Raw genomic sequence first — 18,279 nt, 5'->3', positions numbered from 1 at the left:
AGGTAGGTTTTACCAAGATTATTGAGACTTTTGAGCAAGTCTCCAATTTCTGCCAAAAAATAAGATTAATCATTTGGCTAAAGGCATTCTGAAAGAGGACATGAAAAAAAATGAGAACAAATTGATTTATTGATATGTAGTGGTGTTGGATAGGCTCTTATTTTTTCATTGTCTCAATTTACTTTATTATAGTATTGAAGCAAATTCTTTATAATTACCATTTGAGAAATTCGTTTTGACACAATAATAGCATAACTAGATCATTACTGTAAATTCATAGTAAATTAATTGTAAATGCATAAAGCCAGATAAAACAAAGAATATTGGCTTTCTACTCTTTCACAAACCCAAAGATTGATCTTTAAATGACTCGAGAAAGTTGGTGGCATAACATTCCTATACTATTCTTATACTTATAATATTCTTATACTAGAATATTTTTGGATGACATTGAATATATTTCTGTCTTCTTGGGGAGTTAAGACTCATCGTATATGGGGTCAAAAGTCAAGAAATGCATACCAGAATAAGTCCAAGCTCCCTCTCAGGATTACTGCGATGATGTTGGTGAAGAGCATGGTGGAGATGTAAGCAGTTACTGTGGACAGAGAGAAAGGATGATAGTGGGAAGGAGCGTGAGGTTTGGGGTCCAGTTGCTATGGTTTCAAACCTGGTTCATTCTTTTTTTTTTTTTTTTTTAATTTTTTTTTTCAACGTTTATTTATTTTTGGGACAGAGAGAGACAGAGCATGAACGGGGGAGGGGCAGAGAGAGAGGGAGACACAGACTCGGAAACAGGCTCCAGGCTCTGAGCCATCAGCCCAGAGCCCGACGCGGGGCTCGAACTCGCGGACCGTGAGATCGTGACCTGGCTGAAGTCGGACGCTTAACCGACTGCGCCACCCAGGCGCCCCCAAACCTGGTTCATTCTTAATCACTTCTTCCTACCTGCCCCCAAAGAGTGCCCTACCTCCCAGGAAGCTCGGTTTCTTTATTTGTAAAGGGAAGATGGTGATATCTACCTCAGTGGGTTGTTTTGAGGATTTTAAAAACTTTGGGAAGTAGAAACTCAGTAAACTTGTTACTTTTATCTAGGATCCCATTGTATGATTTACATGTGTCAAAAGAAAAAATGTCAGTCATAAAATTTGCTGGTTTCCAGCTGAATTTGACCTTTTATTTTATTTTGTTTTAGCAGTAAAGCAAGTCTTGATGAACTTATTAATGTAGGCCCCAAAGCTGTCAAAAACATGGCCGGGTAAGAGAAAGATGTTAATTTGTTTTGTTTTGTTTTGTTGTGTTTTGTTTTTCCTCTTAAAACACAATACAAATGTAAATAATTTGTAGTCATTCTGTGGGCAAACTGAATATAGGTCTTGAAAAACCATCATGATTTTGATATATTCCTGGAAATAAATATCTATTTGTTCCTAGCAAGAAAGAGAGGTAGCTGAAGAAAATAATATGCTAATAATAATAATATGTCTTTACTTCTTTCCTCCTCAAGTGAAGCAGTTGAAGAGACCGATTGTGAGAACATAGCTGGTCTATGTGCTAATTTGTTGTTTTTTCCTTTATGATATTGATGTTAACACCTTTGTCTCTTGAACTGATGACAATTTGTTAATAATAGTTAATTCCTAAAAACACCTAGAACACTTTATTAGATGTAGTAGCAGCATTACCTTTACTTCATTTCATAGAGCATTTTCTGGTAGTCGGTGGAAATTTTATGAGGTTTATTGTTTCTTAGATGGTTTGATGCTCCCAGCAAAGTTGTGGACATAAAATTTGGTATTTCTTTAGGCAGTGTCTGTAAGATAATAAAACTCGCTTTTTGTCTCTGGGTATATGAAGATTTTTAAACTGTTGCACACTATATACATATATTGATTTCCCTTTTTGAGTTTAGTTGGTACATATAAAAACTGCAAAATTTTAGAGATCAAGGAAGGAATCCCAGAGAACTCCCAGCCCTGTTAGTCTGAACAATTTTGAAAACCCCTGTTTCAGTCAAACCTATTCAATTTCCAGAAGAGGAAACAGACAAAGGTTAAGTGATCTGACCAGGGTCACGGAGAAAACTAGTGGAAGACTGATAGTTTTGTGATCTGTTAGGGAATGAATAATTATGAGGAACCTATTGGGTTTGAAGCTTACAACTAGGTATCATTAGTTGCACATTAGGTATAATTATAGGTCATGGATGCCAAAAAGAGAATTCAGTAGACATACTCAGTCTTATTAACAGCAGGCAATTATCATAGATTAAAGCTAATTATGTACTGGAGGGCACAGAGATGTTACTCCAAGAGAAGAATAGGTTGTCAATTTAATATATTACATTTTGGAACACTCATGTACTGCTTGCTGAATATAGAATGCATTGTCAGTACATTGCATTTAAAAGGGAAAAGAAGCACTGAATAGCTAATTTAATAAACATGACAGGCAGTCAAGCCCATATCCATAGTTTCCTAGGAGTAGAAGACGTTGGAGATGGGCAGAGTCTTAGAGATGTTCCAGTCTCCTCATTTTACAGATGAGAATACTGAGGCAAGGAGCAAAAATCTCATAGTCTCCGTGAGTTCTTCCGACTCCCAGCCCAACTCCTGGGGGCTCCCAGCACACCAACTTTGATCTTGAAAGAAATGAAAGTTAATTAAACACCTCCAGAAATAGTGGAGGTTTATAAAGCTAGGATTGTTGCTCTTGCCATGGGACAGCCAGAAGGTGTCCTTTACTGCTCTACAGGATCACTTGAAATATTATTTCATAGGTGACAATGGCACAAATGTGCAAATGGCTGCAAAACACTTTTCAGCTCTTAAACTACATGGAGTCAGTGATAGATAAATATTCTAACATATCCCTTTACTATATCCTTAAAGCAAAAGAAATGAAAGCAGTAACTTGTTACAGAAAGAATGTTACATTTTTCCTGGATAAAGTTTAGATATAAGATTTCTGCATTTTCAGGGACCCAAGGCCTGAAAAAGGGGTCTATAAATTTGTTATTTTCAAGTCATTGAGATAAATTGTGTGACGCTATCAATCAAGGCAATTCAGAACTGATACTGAGATCCTCGTTTTGTTAAAACACTGTTGTCTTTTCAGTAGTGGTAGAACATAGCATACAATTATATATTTTCTAAGCCAAGATTTCTCAAACTATGGGTCAAAACCCACCAACGGGTCTTGTAATTAATACAGCAAGTAGCAATCAGCACTTTCCCTCAATTAAATAAAATTAATTAAATAGAGTGGAAAACATGAGAGTTATTATGTAGTAAGGGTATTATTTAATGAAATTTGTGTTTGCTCATGTGTGTGTGTGTGAGTGTGCATATCTCTATCTGAAGAGAGTATTGAGTTGTGATGTAAACCTTATTTCTTTTTTTAAGTTTATTTATTTATTTTGAGAGAGAGAGCACAAATGCCTCCAAGTGTGAGCGGGTAAGGGGCAGAGAGAGTAGAAGAGAGAGACTCTCAAGCAGGCTCTGTGCTAATAGCAGGGGCTCAATCTCACGAACCTTGAGATCATGACCTGAGCCAAAATCAAGAGTTGGATGCTTAACTGACTGAGTCACCCAGGCGCCCCTAAAATGTATTTCTTAATGAGCTTTATGAAACAGTAATTTGAATATCACTTTTCCAGGTTGTTGCATAAATGACATTTTCTGTGCTCATCAGAAGAGTGAAAATGGAAGTTCCCATGGTTGTGTGTGCAGTTTAATCATGTTAGCACATGAATGTTGTATGTAGTTACCCTAAAAAATATTATGGCCTTTGAATGCATTATCTTCTCTACAAAGTCTTATTCTTTGTATTTTTATTCTAATATATGAAATTAACCTCACTTTATTTTATTTAAAATTTTTTTTAATTCATGTACAGTTAACATACAGTGTTACAATATTTTAAGGTGTAAAATAATCTCACTTCAGAGATCATTGTCTTTTAGGCACAGTTGAGCTTTATACTAAATCTTGCAATCAATTTATACAAGGAAATTATATTTTGGATAGCTCTTATAGGATAATCCTTCCTTTAATAGTATTTGTAGAAACCAATTGGTTATCTTTAGTTATGAATACTATTCCTGAAGATAACTCAAAACAGTGAAAATTCAGTTAGCAGCTTTCTGTCTACCATGGAAATCTGAGAACAATGATGGAAGCCAGGGGCTGGGAAGCACATTCAATGGAAATATTAGGTTTGGGGGAGGGAAATGCAGACTTTTTCTCAGAACTTCTCAGTGATGAGGTTCTAAATGGCTCCCCTTCAGCTCTTAACATTGTTTTAATACTTTTGCCAGGTAAAATGTCTCTTATTTTTATATAAGGAGAAAGGACTGTTTGGAGGGAAGGGTAGACAGGCAAGTTGCTGTCCAAGATGGTACTGAAAGCAGGCATTCTCAGTCCTGTGATTTCTATTTTTTTTAATGTTTATTTATTTTTGAGAGAGAGAGAGAACACACACGCTCATGAGTGGGGGAGGGGCAGACAGAGAGGGAGACAGAGAATCTCAAGCAGGCTGTGTCCACTGTCAGCGCTGAGCCTGACATGGAGTTCAAACCCGCAGACTGTGAAATCATGACCCGAGCTGAAATGAAAAGTTGGACGCTTAACTGACTGAGTCATCCAGGCACCCCAGTCCTATGATTTCTTGCCATTACAGGCTGACACATTTCTCTCAATAAATATTAAAAAGGGGTTTACAGGAACAACTGAAAAATCACCACCTGCCAGCCCTTAAAACAAGGTATGACACGAAGGCAGTGAATGGCAGCAAACTATGTGGGAAGAAATACTGTTCTTGACTGAGGAAACAAACTGGTGTGGCTTCAGATAGGAAGCGGACAGTCTTCAGAGCATGTAACTAATTTGACCATGAACAGCTGAGTTCATTTCAGCTTTTTAGTCATTGTAAAGGAAAGAAATGTCATGGTTTTGAAGGATTGCTAGAACGCTCCTTGCCAAGTCTTATGCTAAGTATAATCCCAATTTTGGAGCTTATTTTAAAAAATATCTTCAGTTGGTGAATATGATTTAAAAACTAACAAGGACAAGGACATTAAAATCAGCTTGTATCTTCATAACGTTAAAACACTGCAGAGTGGAAAGTTGTTAATCCCAGATGTTTGCTGTGAACACCAGCCAGCTGTGCTCTGGCTATGAAGTATGTAAAGTCAGAGCAACTTCTCTTCAAATCCAGCATAGACTGTCCCCCCAAATTAGCTAGAAAACTTATTTCAAGGCTGTTCTATGCCAAACCAGTATGTCTCATGCTAAATGATAAGACGGCTAATCCTTTCTTCTAATTCCAACCAACTTGAACCCGCATTACCTCTAACCCAAGCTGCTTTAATTTTTTTTTTTCACTTAAAGAAATAGAGATCTTGATAAGCTCATCAGAGTGAGTCCTGAAACTCTCACCAACAACCGAAGGTAATAGAACTATATTAATTTTTGTGCTTTGGGCAGGAAGAATATTTTGGTTTATTATTATGTCAAGCAGATTTATAACCTTAATGCTCCTGCCAAAAGAACTTTACCTTCTCTCCTTTTATTTTTCTATTTAAAGAAACCAGGATCTGGATAACCTCATTAAAGTGAGTCCTGCAGTGATCAGAAGCAGTCAGAGGTAATCAAATAAAATAGTCATTTCATGTTTTCATCTGTCTGTTGCCCCTGGGTGCAGTGGATTTATAATGTGGCTTTATTGACCCAACACAACCAAAACCTATCACTAATCTGAATTTATTTATTTTTTTCTCTTTCGAACAGTGAAGGCTTGGACAGTCTCATTAAAGTGAAATCTTCAGGTCTCAAAAACACTGAGCGGTAAATGACTTTGCCTATCTTGAGGTGTTCTCAAGGTTCTACTTAGGAATTGTGTTTCTTTCTCTCTCTCTTAAAGAAGCCTTTTATTGGGGTGCCTGGGTGGCTCAGTTGGTTAAGCATCTGACTTCAGCTCAGGCCATGATCTCACAGATGGTGAGTTCGAGCGCCATGTCAGGCTCTGTGCTGACAGCTCAGAACCTGGACCCTGCTTCAGATTCTGTGTCTCCCTCTCTCTCTGCCCCTCCCCTGCTTGCTCTCTGTCTCTCTCTCTCTCTTAAAAATAAATAAACATAAAAAAATTTTTTTAAAAGAAGCCTTTTATTTTTCTTTAGTGTTCAAATGAAGACACAGTTCTAAGTCATGTGTCTCCTGTCAGCAAGGAAACATCTTGCTGGAATAGCACTATTTGGGACTCGGTTCTGTACTTTTTATTTATTTACAGGAGTGCAACTTTGTTTGTTGTCTACAGCATGTTAGGACTGAAATGAAAACTGAATGCAATCAAATCAGAAGAAAACGTATTTCCAAGAAACTGAACCAAACTGGTGGCTTATATAGATGACTATAGAGCATCAGAAAGGATATTCAGGGTCCTCAAATTACAGATCCACAGTTTGTGTGGACTCACAGAATATTACAGCAGATTTTTTAACCTTGAACTTCCATTTTGAGTTCTGCAAATATAGTATAATTTAGTATCTTTATGTGATATCTACATCTCTCACCTAAAGGGGCTTATTAATAGACAATAAGGTAATAATAGATAATGCACCCAAGTGCCTAATATTAGAAATTCAAATTGTCCTGCTGACCTGAAATGTTATCATTATAAACATAAAGCTGGGAACCATAGTGTCAATATTCTAAGATGAGGAAAGCATACGGAAACGTGCTTTGAACCCACTGGGGGAAAGAAGGCAGTGTAGTACATTCATGGCTCAACTCTTGCGTCTCCTAGTTTGTTGTCTATGTTAGTATGTGATTTTGCTATTTCTGCTTATATGGTTTTATCACTGGGGTGATGGGGTCTTTGGAGGAGGGAGGCAGTGGAAGAGCCACCGTCACTGAGAGAAGTAGCACTTACTGAGCCCCTTTCATGTGACTGGCAATTTACATACATTCAATCCTTACAATGAGAAACATATTCATGAGAAATATATTCATATAGCCTACTTTATAGAAGAGGGGAGTATAACTCAAAGACATTAAATGACCTTCTGAAGAAAGAAAACATATCCTGGGTCTAAACTCAAGTCCTTCTGATGCCACTGCCTAGAAGAAAAACAGACTCCCATCTTCTTTCCATCCTTTATACTCACCACAGTCCCTTCCCTTCTAAATCCCCCTTCCTGCAGCGAAAGAAGTACAATTACATATGCTTATTCGAGCAAATTATCACTTAAGTGACAGGGAAGAGAGAAAGTACTTACCTCATAGAGGTTTCCTACCAGCTGAAATAACAGCAGATTTTGGTGTCAACCCTGCCACTGATGATTATATGGAAATATCTCTGTTAAGTAGAAGCATTTCTTCATAGTGGTTTTGGTTGGGATGGAATTTTCTTTTTATTAGTAATAGTATTAGGATTGTTAGGAGGTCCCCAACTGTGCTGGAAGTGATTAGGTTTAATAACCACGTACAGAATAACTAACAGTGGCTCCTATAGCCAACCCCTCCCTCAGTGTCTGATTCCACAAAATGTACTTCTCTCTGTCTCTCTGTCTCTGTCTCTGTCACACACACACACACACACACACACACACACACACGCACACACACACACACACACACACACTTTCCTCTTTTTCTCACTTTTCCTTCCTTCCCTCCTTCCCTCTGGCAAATGTGCTATGTTGACAGGCCATGGTAACTTTCTGGTAAGAGTTTTATCTTTTGTTTATTAGAAGATGCCAATTTTATAAAGAGGTAGTTTGTATTTCAGCAACTTCTAATAAAACATCTATAGAAAGAAGGCATTTTCCTTATATGGATGAAATTCCTATAAAAAGAAAATTTTAAAATATTGGCCATCATGTGGCTTTCAGATGGAGGCTTGATCCATAAATCTAACCTAAGCAACGTCTGGCTCTTCTTTAGGAGTGACACCAGATTTAATGATAATCAGCCAGGTTATCAAGAATTAGAGCAGAACAGACAAACAGGAAAGCTGCTTACTTGAAAAAAGTGACTTCATTCAATTGGTTCAGCCACCTGTAACTATAATGTATCTACCCTGCCCACTTGATTTTAATGGGTAAAGAGAGGGGCATTTTAAAGCATCTCCCAGAGGGATAACAGCCACAGGCAATTTTACATCCAATTCAATGTGACATGGCCACTGATTATTTAATAGCAGAACAGCAGTGAATTAGAGTCCTTTTTATGTGACTTTGCTGACATTTCCAGCAGCTGTATATGTAATTCACACTTAGGGGTGGAATAAACTTTGGTCATCGATCAGAATATAAGCAGGTGTCCCTGAGCTCCTTCTAGGAACGTAACAACATGAACAAATGCAAATGTGCACAGAATTTTCATTTATTCAGGGAGAAACTGCATGGCTTTTAGCAGTGACAGCCTCACGTTGTCATGAACCAACATAAAAAGGAGACATTCAATTATCTGAGGCTATAAACTTCTGCTCCCAAATGAAGATTGAAAAGCAGCTAGTGCCATGGAGGACTTTACAGTCAGAAAAGACATCCTTCATCTGAAGTAGAAAAAAGATTCTGAACTATTTGTATTATTATACTTCCATAATTTTAAGGGCTTCCTACTTCCTAAGACATATACCTCCAAGTTTTAGTATTCCAACAAGAGAAGAGTTTCTTCCTATCTTCCTATTGCAGATTTCTCATATTTCTGCTCAAGGAAGAAAGCTGGGGGAAGGGGTGACCTTGACTCTTTCCAGTGCTTCATTCCCCATAATTGGCAGGCCACTCTGCATGCCTCTATCTCAGGAACTAAGATACCTTATCTTTTCCGATACTACCAGGACCTGAATACAATTCGGCTTCCTAATTGGTCCCTCTGCTACCAGTCTCGCCTTCTGTCCTTTAGTCCATTAGCCACACTGTAGAGTGATCTTCCTGAAGCACAGATCTGATCACCTCATTCTGATTAAATCCTCTTGTGGCTTCCCATTGCCGTTGGACAATGGCCATACTCCTTAATCTGGTTTCCGAAGCCTAGCTGATCCTGCCTTCACAGGCTTTCCCCACCCCTACCCACCGTGATGCTCCCTCCACAGGCAAACCCCACCCATCTTTCATTCATATTGCATTGATAACTTCTACTTATTCTTTAGGTCTCAAATTAGGTGTCTCTCACTTAGCTCAGGGAGGCCCCTACCCCGGACCCACCACATCTGCATCAGATGCTTCTTTTAGATATTCTCAAGCTCTCTGACCTTCCTGTCCCAAGCTTTTGTCTCCTAGAGGGAATTATTATTTAATCACCTCTCCCCAACTATAAGATCTTTGAGGGTAAGGATTGGGTCTGTCTTGTTCACTTCTTTACTTACAATATAGGTAGAGCACAATGCCTGACACATTTTCAGTGCTTAACAAAAACTCTGTGAATTAAAGTCTAAAATCTCAAACTAATCAAGGACCTTTGGTCGTCCATCTAGATAAAGCTTATTGCTTTTCAGCTCTAACATTCTGAGCCCCCACAAGTGAAACCAAATTGAAGGAATCTGATATCTTATGACTGGTCTGCTTGCTGAAGCCATTGACTATCTCTTGCTCATGACATAACCTCAATCAACCATGGTGATGACTTAAAGCCACTAAAATTCTTGAGTACATCTTACATTTAAAATACCTACATTTTCCAATTTCCTATGGACCTGTTAATTTCTTTTATATAAAATATTTAAGACTTTCTCATTGAAAAGACCTATAAAGATATATAAAACCAGGCCCATTTTGCCATGTCAACAGAGCTGAAGAATTATATCACTTATCTCTCTGTATTCTGTACTTCCTTTTGAAAGACAAATGTTCCTTTTGAACTAAAGCTTAATGCCTAAGATTTAGTTCTTGGCATAGAAGAAGTGCCATAGTAAATTTTTTATATGGAGGCTCTTAATTTTGCAAATGTGTTTGATACTCTACAAAAGCAATTTAAGTAAACTGTAGAAAGAGAAACATATTGCAGCTTTTAATAAATACCTCCCACGCCCTCATGAGAGTGGTGAGTGAGCTGTTAACTTTCTCTCATGCAGAACGTATCTTGAGAAAAGTTGTATAAAGGCAGACATAGTAATACCTATTTTTTTCTTCATCTGCTCTGTAGTGGGACAGTGGAAAATAGATATTACTATAACAAAGATAAATGCTTATATTCAAGATTTGTGCTGTGACTTTACATAACAGGTAACTCATTCCCCACCCCACCCCCAATTTTGAAAGCTACATTTAAAAAAGCATTTTTAGGTGCAAAGGCTAACAAAATTTCTTTTTAGCCTTCCTCACTGTATCCACAGAGAACTGGCAATTTTTCTTGGAGCTAATTCAAATTGCTCATAAATGTATACAGTTATAAAGTCTTCCTTCCACTGCAACTGTCATGGAAAGGGTTTGGAATCAAGCCTTTGCTCCACCCTGCTGCATGTAGCTGGGCTTCTATAAAAATCTACTTGTCACACTTTGGCGCACAGCTTTTCATTTTCTACCACAGTGTAAAAACACGACGCAATAGATGTGTTCTTACTGAGAGAGTGGGAATTTATTTTTGTATCCTTCAACTTGAGAAGTTTATGGGCAATCTGAACTTCTTTTATTGGATCTTCCAATCTAGCTGATGACGTCAATCAGAGTGAGCAACCAAAGCAGATACACATTTTGTGCTTCTCATACTCTGGAACTTTTCATTTTGCTTTGCATATTAGTATAGATTATTCAGAATAAAATATTATAATCCACTCTGTCAAATTTGATATGTGATGCTGTTTAATAAAAACAATAAAAATTCTATGAAACCACTAATGTGGTTTATTTGATGATTCACAATTATACCACTTTGGGCATACGCTTCTTTGAAGGCTTTTGCATAGGTTCCAATTTTGAGTTTCCTACTTGTAGTTGTTGGATTTGGTAGATTCTGGCTTCTCCTTGTTTCTCAGGTCCAAGCCTATTCCTGCTCTCCCTCCTAGTAGCTGGGGTCCACAAAGGCTTGGGTCCTCGGGCGGGGATGGAGGATGTGCAAAGACCCAGTGTCCGCAGAAGCCAGGAACAGAAAGTGCCAGCAGAAGTGAGGATGTGCAGGATCAGGCTGAGAAACCGAGTGTAATCATGTTGTGAAGGCACAGGAGATCTCTATTAGTTTTCTAGGGGTGCCATAACAAGTACCACAGACTGAGGGGCTTAAAATAGAGATGTATTTCGCACAGTTCTACAAGCTAGAAGTCCAAGAATAAGGTGACTTGTCTGCAGGGTTGGTTCCCTCTGATGGTTGAGAGAGAAGAGTCTATTCCAGGTCTCTCTCCTTGGCTTGTAGAAGGCTGCCTTCATCCTGTATCTTCACATTGTCTTCCATCTGTGTGTGCCTTAGTCCAAATTTCCTCTTCTTGTAAAGATACCAGTCATATTGGATTAGGGCCTACCCCAATGACCTCATTTGAATGTGATTACCTCTGTGAAGACCCTATCTTTAAGTAAAGTCACATTCTGACATACTAGCATTAGGACTTCAGCATGTGAATTTGGTGGGGGAAACACAATTCCATCCCTAACAATGTCCCAGAACAAGGATACAAAGCCAGATCTCAGACCTGCATAAAAAAAGAAATATATGCAATTCAGGGGTGACTGACACCAATGCAGACGAAATGTCCATCACTTCCTTTACTGATCTTTTTCTACAAGGTCATGGTGCACACTAAGTGTCTGGATGTGGGTGGAGCTGACTGCCTTAAAAGTTCGGGGTCTAATGTCTTCCCCTTGGGGACCCATTTAATATCTGTTCTCAGAGCTAGGTAAGGTAGTTAAAGGTCTCCCCTAGAGAAGTGGAAAAAGGGAATTTAAATTTAATCTCAGAAATCTTTTGGAGCAGTTTCTAAGTGCAAAGCCATATAAGGCCATGGCAGTGAGACTCTACTCTCAAGTTATAGTGAAAACCATCAGTGTCCATCAGTGGCCCTCAGTTCATCCTAGGTTAGCTGTAGGAGAATCATTTGCTGGGACAAAATTCTAATTCCCCCAAGATTCACATATCCTGGTGAAACTGGATATGTGACATCATGGTACTTCTCTTAATTTTATTTCATTATCCCCAAGTATTTAGTAAAGTATTATTTTAAAATTATCAAAGGAGGATTACTTAATGCCCAGATTATTAAAGTAGTACAGTGGCCCTTGAGGCCAAGAAGGTAGCTCTAATAATTAGCGAAGGGCCATCGGGGTTTAGCAAAAGTCTTCTGTCTCCCTTTCTAAATTTGAATGATGTGATCTGGGAAGTTTCCTTACATAGTTCATTGAGAGAGTCAGTTCTGAATTTTACATCATTCAGACTGCAGAATCAGATGATTGCAATACTTCTGAGCTACTTCTGAAATCTTGTGCTTTTTACTTGTGTTACTTAGCATATTCTTCCTACTGTAACTCCCATTAAGAAATAATCTAACTAATTTCTACATTTTCAAAATTATGCAGCTAGTATTTTAAATGTGAAGTTTAAATGTAGCTATGGAATGCTACCCAATTTGCAGATTTATCAATTATTGGTGGTTTGGATGTTATATAAAAGGAGTATTAAATCTCAATACACTACAAGAAATGTTTGTAGTATTTTTCATCCTTATCAATATTAATTTTGTGAGTGAGAGTTCATACTCTGATTCCATGTGAGTGAGAGTCCATACTCTGATTCCTTGTTTAAATCTACTATTCAAAATCATGAGCAGGGAGATTTATAAAAACTAGAGTTAATTCCAAAGATGAGAGAAATTAGAGCAGAAATACAAATGAAAAGGCAGTCCATCAAAATACTGAAATCAATAGTGCCTCCTGCTGTGTCACTGAACTTCTGTTAGCTGTCATTTATTTATGCTTATTCAGTTCACCCACAACAGAGGTCGCTGTGCCATGAATGTTACTTACATTAACTCATTCATTCTCACCACAACTTAATGAAATTAGATAGGGTTAGTCTAGTTTACAAAAGGAAGATTAAGAAGGTTGATTAACTTGTCCACAGAAATAGAAGAGATGGCTTCATTGTTCTGGCTTCTAAACAATTGTCCTAATCAATTGGGTTCATGACAAAGGCTTTTCCAAACTCATGGGGGAAAAAATAATCAAGAACCACCAGTGATATAGCCAATATATAAATAATATTTGAAAAAAAAACATATCAGAGGACATTGTAGATCGTGAAAGCATATGAAAATCATTGCTGCAGCTCAAGATTCAAGAATCTAATTGTCCCATTTATCCTCCACATTATGTATTGTTTATTCAAATTTTGGGTTTCATGTTTCTGTGATCTACAAAGATGGAACGAAGTCTCTAATTAAATATCCAAGAATTGATATTGGATGGGCAGGTGGCTTGGCCTCAAATCTTGACTCTTTTACAAATTAGTTAATTGACCTTGGAAAATTCACTTAGCCTTCCTGAGCCCCAGATGCTGTCCTGCAGGGTTTTGTGAGATCTGAATGAGATAATCCATGTGAAAATACACAGTTAGTACTTTGTGACACAAAGTTAGTATTCATTAAATGTTAACTGAATGAGACTATAAATAATTGTTTATTTACAGACCAGATTTCTCAAATCTTCCAAAAGATTAGTTCTTTATTTCTCACACATAATCTATGCTTTCATATTTGAGTTATAGATCAAATAGCTCAATGTCTGATTTCCAATGTTCTATATGATATATATATATATCTTTATTTATACATATTTATAGTATACATAATAATTATGTGGGTTTTTTTTCACCTATAGCGACCAAGACCTGAAAAATTTAATTGAAGTAAATTCTAATGTCTCTGAAAATAAAAATGGAAGGTAAGACTTATTATAATTTACTTTTTTTGTTATCAATTTCATATGAGCCTACACAAATTATATAACATTAGAAGATTTACTGAGGAGTTGAATTGTATTATGGTATTTAGATATAAATATGATTGAAATACAAAAATCAATATGCAGAGAACTTAATAGATAATATGGAAAAAAGTTAACAAAATTCAAATTCTGTTGGAATTTCTGACTAAGGGCCTTGTATTCAATTGCTTAGTGTAAAAGGCATCATGGAAATTCAAAGCTCTGCACTTGGCTGTGAAAATTTATTTTTACTTATTGTTGCTTGGTAGTTTTTCAGTGGTGCAGAAAGCACTCTGGGAATGTCTTCCTTGGATACCTAGTGCTAAAAGAATGCGCAAATTCATCACAGCTACAAAACAAGACCTAGTTTTGGAATTTCTTTACACTGCACAGTATAATGGCATTAAAACTGTTGTATTTTGTTTCTTATACAAGGAAAGTTGGGATAGAAGCTGTACTTCATTGTCGTTACAGACTGTTTAGGGAAGAATTAAATTGTTTTCCGTGTTTTGCAGTCTCCCTAGACCTATGGGGGACTCTAAAAACAATGGGTTCCTATTTTTTACCTTCATAAGGTACAGTTGTCTTTTCTATTAAAAATTTTGTTATGCAAAGAAATGATACTGTCAATGTTGTGTGTGGAGAGTGGAAAAGCAGAAAGAGATCTGGGTCCCCAAAATGTCTACAAAAGACTCTTGCATCTAATGTTAGTTTCTTTCTCTTCCATTAATTCCCTAAATCATCTTCTGCCTTCTTTTCTTGTGATCACACAAAAGGTTTTGATAAAACTAGGGAGGGTAAGTTTTCAATAGAATCTGTTTATCTTAGGAAAACATCCATTATTTTGGAAGCAGGACTGGGCTTATAGTTAGCCAGTCTCACTCAACTATTATCTGGAAATGATTAAGGTAAAAAATTGCAAGTAAATGTTTATGTATGGTTAAGGAACTTCTCATTTTAATATGATTTGACACATGCTCCAATTTCAGCGTGACTTGCTTACAAAGGATTAATGAAGAAATGGAATATTACGGAAATTTAAGAGCAGGAATGGTAGCATGGGCGGACCTCATAGAGGCCTGATCTGGAAGGTTATTTCTTCTTGGCCAGAGGACATGCCGTAAGGAATCCTTGGACATTAACCCTAGTTCTTTGGTATTACTATAACTTAGCTACTTCCTGAATATTGGCCGCTTCCTATTTTTGTCTTGCTTTTCCTTCTGCGTATTGGCTTTCTTATTCTTTACCCTATATCTATTTGATAACCAAGAATCTTTGCTGCTTTGCAGTTTCTACCTCCTCATACCTTGAGCTTACTCGTGGTAAGCTTTTTCATGGCCTGTCTGGCCTTCTAAAGCAAGGCATTATGGATGTGGCCATCTGCACTGAAGATGGTGTATAGATGGAAAACACCATGGTTGACAATAAGATACACATACTCTCCTTTCCCTTCCTGCAGTTTTGTCTGTGTCTCCTGCCTGATATAATCCAACTGTGACATACATTCACAAATGTACCCACTCTCTCCCAGTGAGACAGGAATCATCACATTTAGTAACTATATCAAGAAACCTTGGGGCGCCTGGGTGGCGCAGTCGGTTAAGCGTCCGACTTCAGCCAGGTCACGATCTCGCGGTCCGTGGGTTCGAGCCCCGCGTCGGGCTCTGGGCTGATGGCTCAGAGCCTGGAGCCTGTTTCCGATTCTGTGTCTCCCTCTCTCTCTGCCCCTCCCCCGTTCATGCTCTGTCTCTCTCTGTCCCAAAAATAAATAAACGTTGAAAAAAAAATTTTTTTAAAAAGAAACCTTAACTACCACCACTACAAAACCATTTCTTGATCCCTGACTTCTGTTTCCAGGTAGTGTTCATTCTCCTTCAGTTCGATCACAATCCTGAATATGTACAATGTTTCATGGTCTGCTCTCTAGAAATGAAATGGAAAATGTAAGCACCGCCCTGGCACTGACACAAGAACTGTAATAAAAATTTTCCCCTGGAACAGAATGGAAAAAAGAAATCTCTGGGCCCAATTTTTGTGCCCATGTATTCTGGCTACAAAAAAGGACTTTCAAAATGGGTAAATGGGTAAATATTTAATAGGAAGTAAATTAAGAAAATTCACAGAGAGTAAGAGACTTGACTAACTGTAGAAGTTTAGTAATTAGAGGGCTGGGATGAACCTGATTGTTATGGCTTCACGTCCTCTCTTTATTTTTTATAGTAGACTACTTTTTAAAACTATGTTTAAAATTCATAGTTTTTTACAAGAGCTCAAGACCTTGACATTTTATAGAAGTAAACCCCAACACATAGGGTACAAAATAGTAAGCTCTTAATAAGATTTTATTCTTTATGCAAAAGAGATTTATAAAATTTGCAGTGGTATCGATGTTTATCAGTTGAAGTTGTTTTATGGCGTTCGAATCTTAGGTTGCTAATGTTAAGTTAGTAAGACAATGGAAATCTAAATAAGAGTCCTGGGCCAATCTGCTAAACTGAGACTTGATTCACTTTATGAATGTATTCACTTTGTATAGTAATTGGATGTCCAAGTAAATATATTTTTATAATTAGCATATTCATAGAGTGTACAACCATCACCACAATCAATTTTAGAACATATGTATCCCCTCAAAAATCAACTCCGTACCCATGAACAGTCACACATCATTTTCCTCCCAACCCCTCATCCCTAGCCTGCTTTCTGTTTCGATGAATTGCCTATTCTGAACATTTCATATAAATGGACTCATATAATATGTGGTCCTTTATGACTGGCTTCTTTCAAGATTCATCCATTTAATAGCATGTATCAGTACTTTATTTCTTTTTATTGCCAAATAGTATTTGTCCATTGTATAGCTAAACAGCATTTTGTTTATTCATTAATTGATGGACATTTGAATTGTCTTTGAATTTTGGATTGTATTTAACTATTGTAAACAATGCTGCATATATGTTTTTGTATGGGATATGTTTTCATTTTTTTGGGTGTATACTTAGGAGTGGAATGACTGGATTGTATAGTAACTCTATGTTTAACCATCTAAGGAACCGCCAAACTATTTTCAAATCAGCTGTACCATTTTATACTCTCACTAGCAATGTATGAAGGTTCCAGATAGGTGAATTTTCAAGCTGAATTTCCACCACAGGAAACATTTTCTCAAGAGTAATCCCATTTGAAATTCTGTAAGATCCAACACAGTGTTTGAATTTATATTTTGTAGAGTTGTTATTTAATTAATTAAGACACGAAACTATGACCATTAATTGGAAGTTATAATTCAACAATTTGTTTCAATGAATAATAACTTTTAATGATAAAACTGTTAATTAACAAACATTGTGAGTCATGAGTTCTCCTTTATGAGGATTATTCAAGGCATCTGAGAGCAATACTTGGGCAGGGTTCCTCAATTGTACTGGTTCCCAAACTTTAGTGTATGTCACAACCACCTGCTGATAGAGAGACCACATTTTGAGAACCAGTACTCTTCTGGGTAAGATGATGGGCTGCCCAGCCTCTTAGGTGGTGGTTCTTAACCTTAACTTGCATGTGAGGCTCAGTGAAAAGGCTTAAAAGAATCCCAGTGCCCAAGCTGTAATCCAAGCTAATTAAATCAGAATATCTGGATGTGGGGCCCAGTAGCATTGTAAAAAGCACCACAGGTTATTTCACTGGTTGCCAAAGTATTTTTTAGCTATTTCTATGGTTCTAAATAATTAAAAAAATATATTGTTACCGCTTATTGGCATCAAGGTAGAATTTCCTTTTTAACATCTATCACCATCTCTGGAAGAACAAAGAAAGACTTGGCAAGTATTACAGAGCCTAGGAGACTAAAGAGACATGATTATTATGTGGAAGATATATCCTGATTCTGATTCTGGAACTGAGAAAGGACATCAGTGGAAAAACTGATGAAATACAAATGAAGTGTGTAGATTAGTAAATAGTATTGTACCACGTTGATTCTTTAGTTTTGACAAATATACCATGGTTATGTATGATATTAGAATTAGGAGAAGCTGGGTGAAGGGTAGACAGATTCTCCACCTGTCTTTGTAATTTTTCCATACACTTAAAATTATTCCAAAATAAAAGGTCTTTTAAAAAAAAATCTGTCATCTTCCAAACCTACTGGCATAGCAAAACCTGTCAAAAAGTTTATTGTTCCACGTTTCAAATTTGCTTACTAGCATTTAGTTTTTATTCACAATTATAAAAATTAAATCTTAGTGAAGCCATTATCATCATCTTATGATAAACACAGCTAGGAGATGCTACTTCTATTATTACTCTGTCTGGGCTTCCATAACAAAAGACCACAGACCAGGTGGCTTAAACAACAAAAATTTATTTTCTCACAA

The 18,279-nt window shown here is 37.1% G+C and overlaps 1 protein-coding gene and 1 long non-coding RNA gene across 19 annotated transcripts in view; one reads left to right on the top strand and one right to left on the bottom strand.

Annotated features, from left to right (window-relative positions):
* The window catches only part of SCEL (sciellin), a 322,196-nt gene that overhangs the window by 288,743 nt on the left and 15,174 nt on the right, over positions 1–18,279 (top strand). For 15 of the 18 annotated variants that reach the window (XM_040487302.1, XM_040487300.1, XM_040487303.1 and 12 more), the window contains 5 exons: positions 1,196–1,258; positions 5,391–5,450; positions 5,587–5,646; positions 5,790–5,846; positions 13,802–13,864. In XM_040487302.1, the coding sequence (XP_040343236.1) occupies positions 1,196–1,258; positions 5,391–5,450; positions 5,587–5,646; positions 5,790–5,846; positions 13,802–13,864 (303 nt within the window). The remainder of the gene's footprint in view (positions 1–1,195; positions 1,259–5,390; positions 5,451–5,586; positions 5,647–5,789; positions 5,847–13,801; positions 13,865–18,279) is intronic. The other 3 variants (XM_040487314.1, XM_040487309.1, XM_040487298.1) reach the window with 1 other exon arrangement.
* Positions 15,371–18,273, bottom strand: LOC121037834 (uncharacterized). Its single transcript, XR_005794017.1, has 2 exons — positions 15,711–18,273; positions 15,371–15,478 (listed from the first exon to the last, which is right to left on the bottom strand). It is a non-coding gene; the product is annotated as an uncharacterized LOC121037834 (long non-coding RNA).

The sequence above is a fragment of the Herpailurus yagouaroundi genome, unplaced genomic scaffold, assembly GCF_014898765.1.
Source record: "Herpailurus yagouaroundi ecotype Mexico unplaced genomic scaffold, PumYag 164, whole genome shotgun sequence".
NCBI lineage: Eukaryota > Metazoa > Chordata > Mammalia > Carnivora > Felidae > Herpailurus > Herpailurus yagouaroundi.
This window is presented reverse-complemented; position numbering and strand designations above follow the sequence as displayed.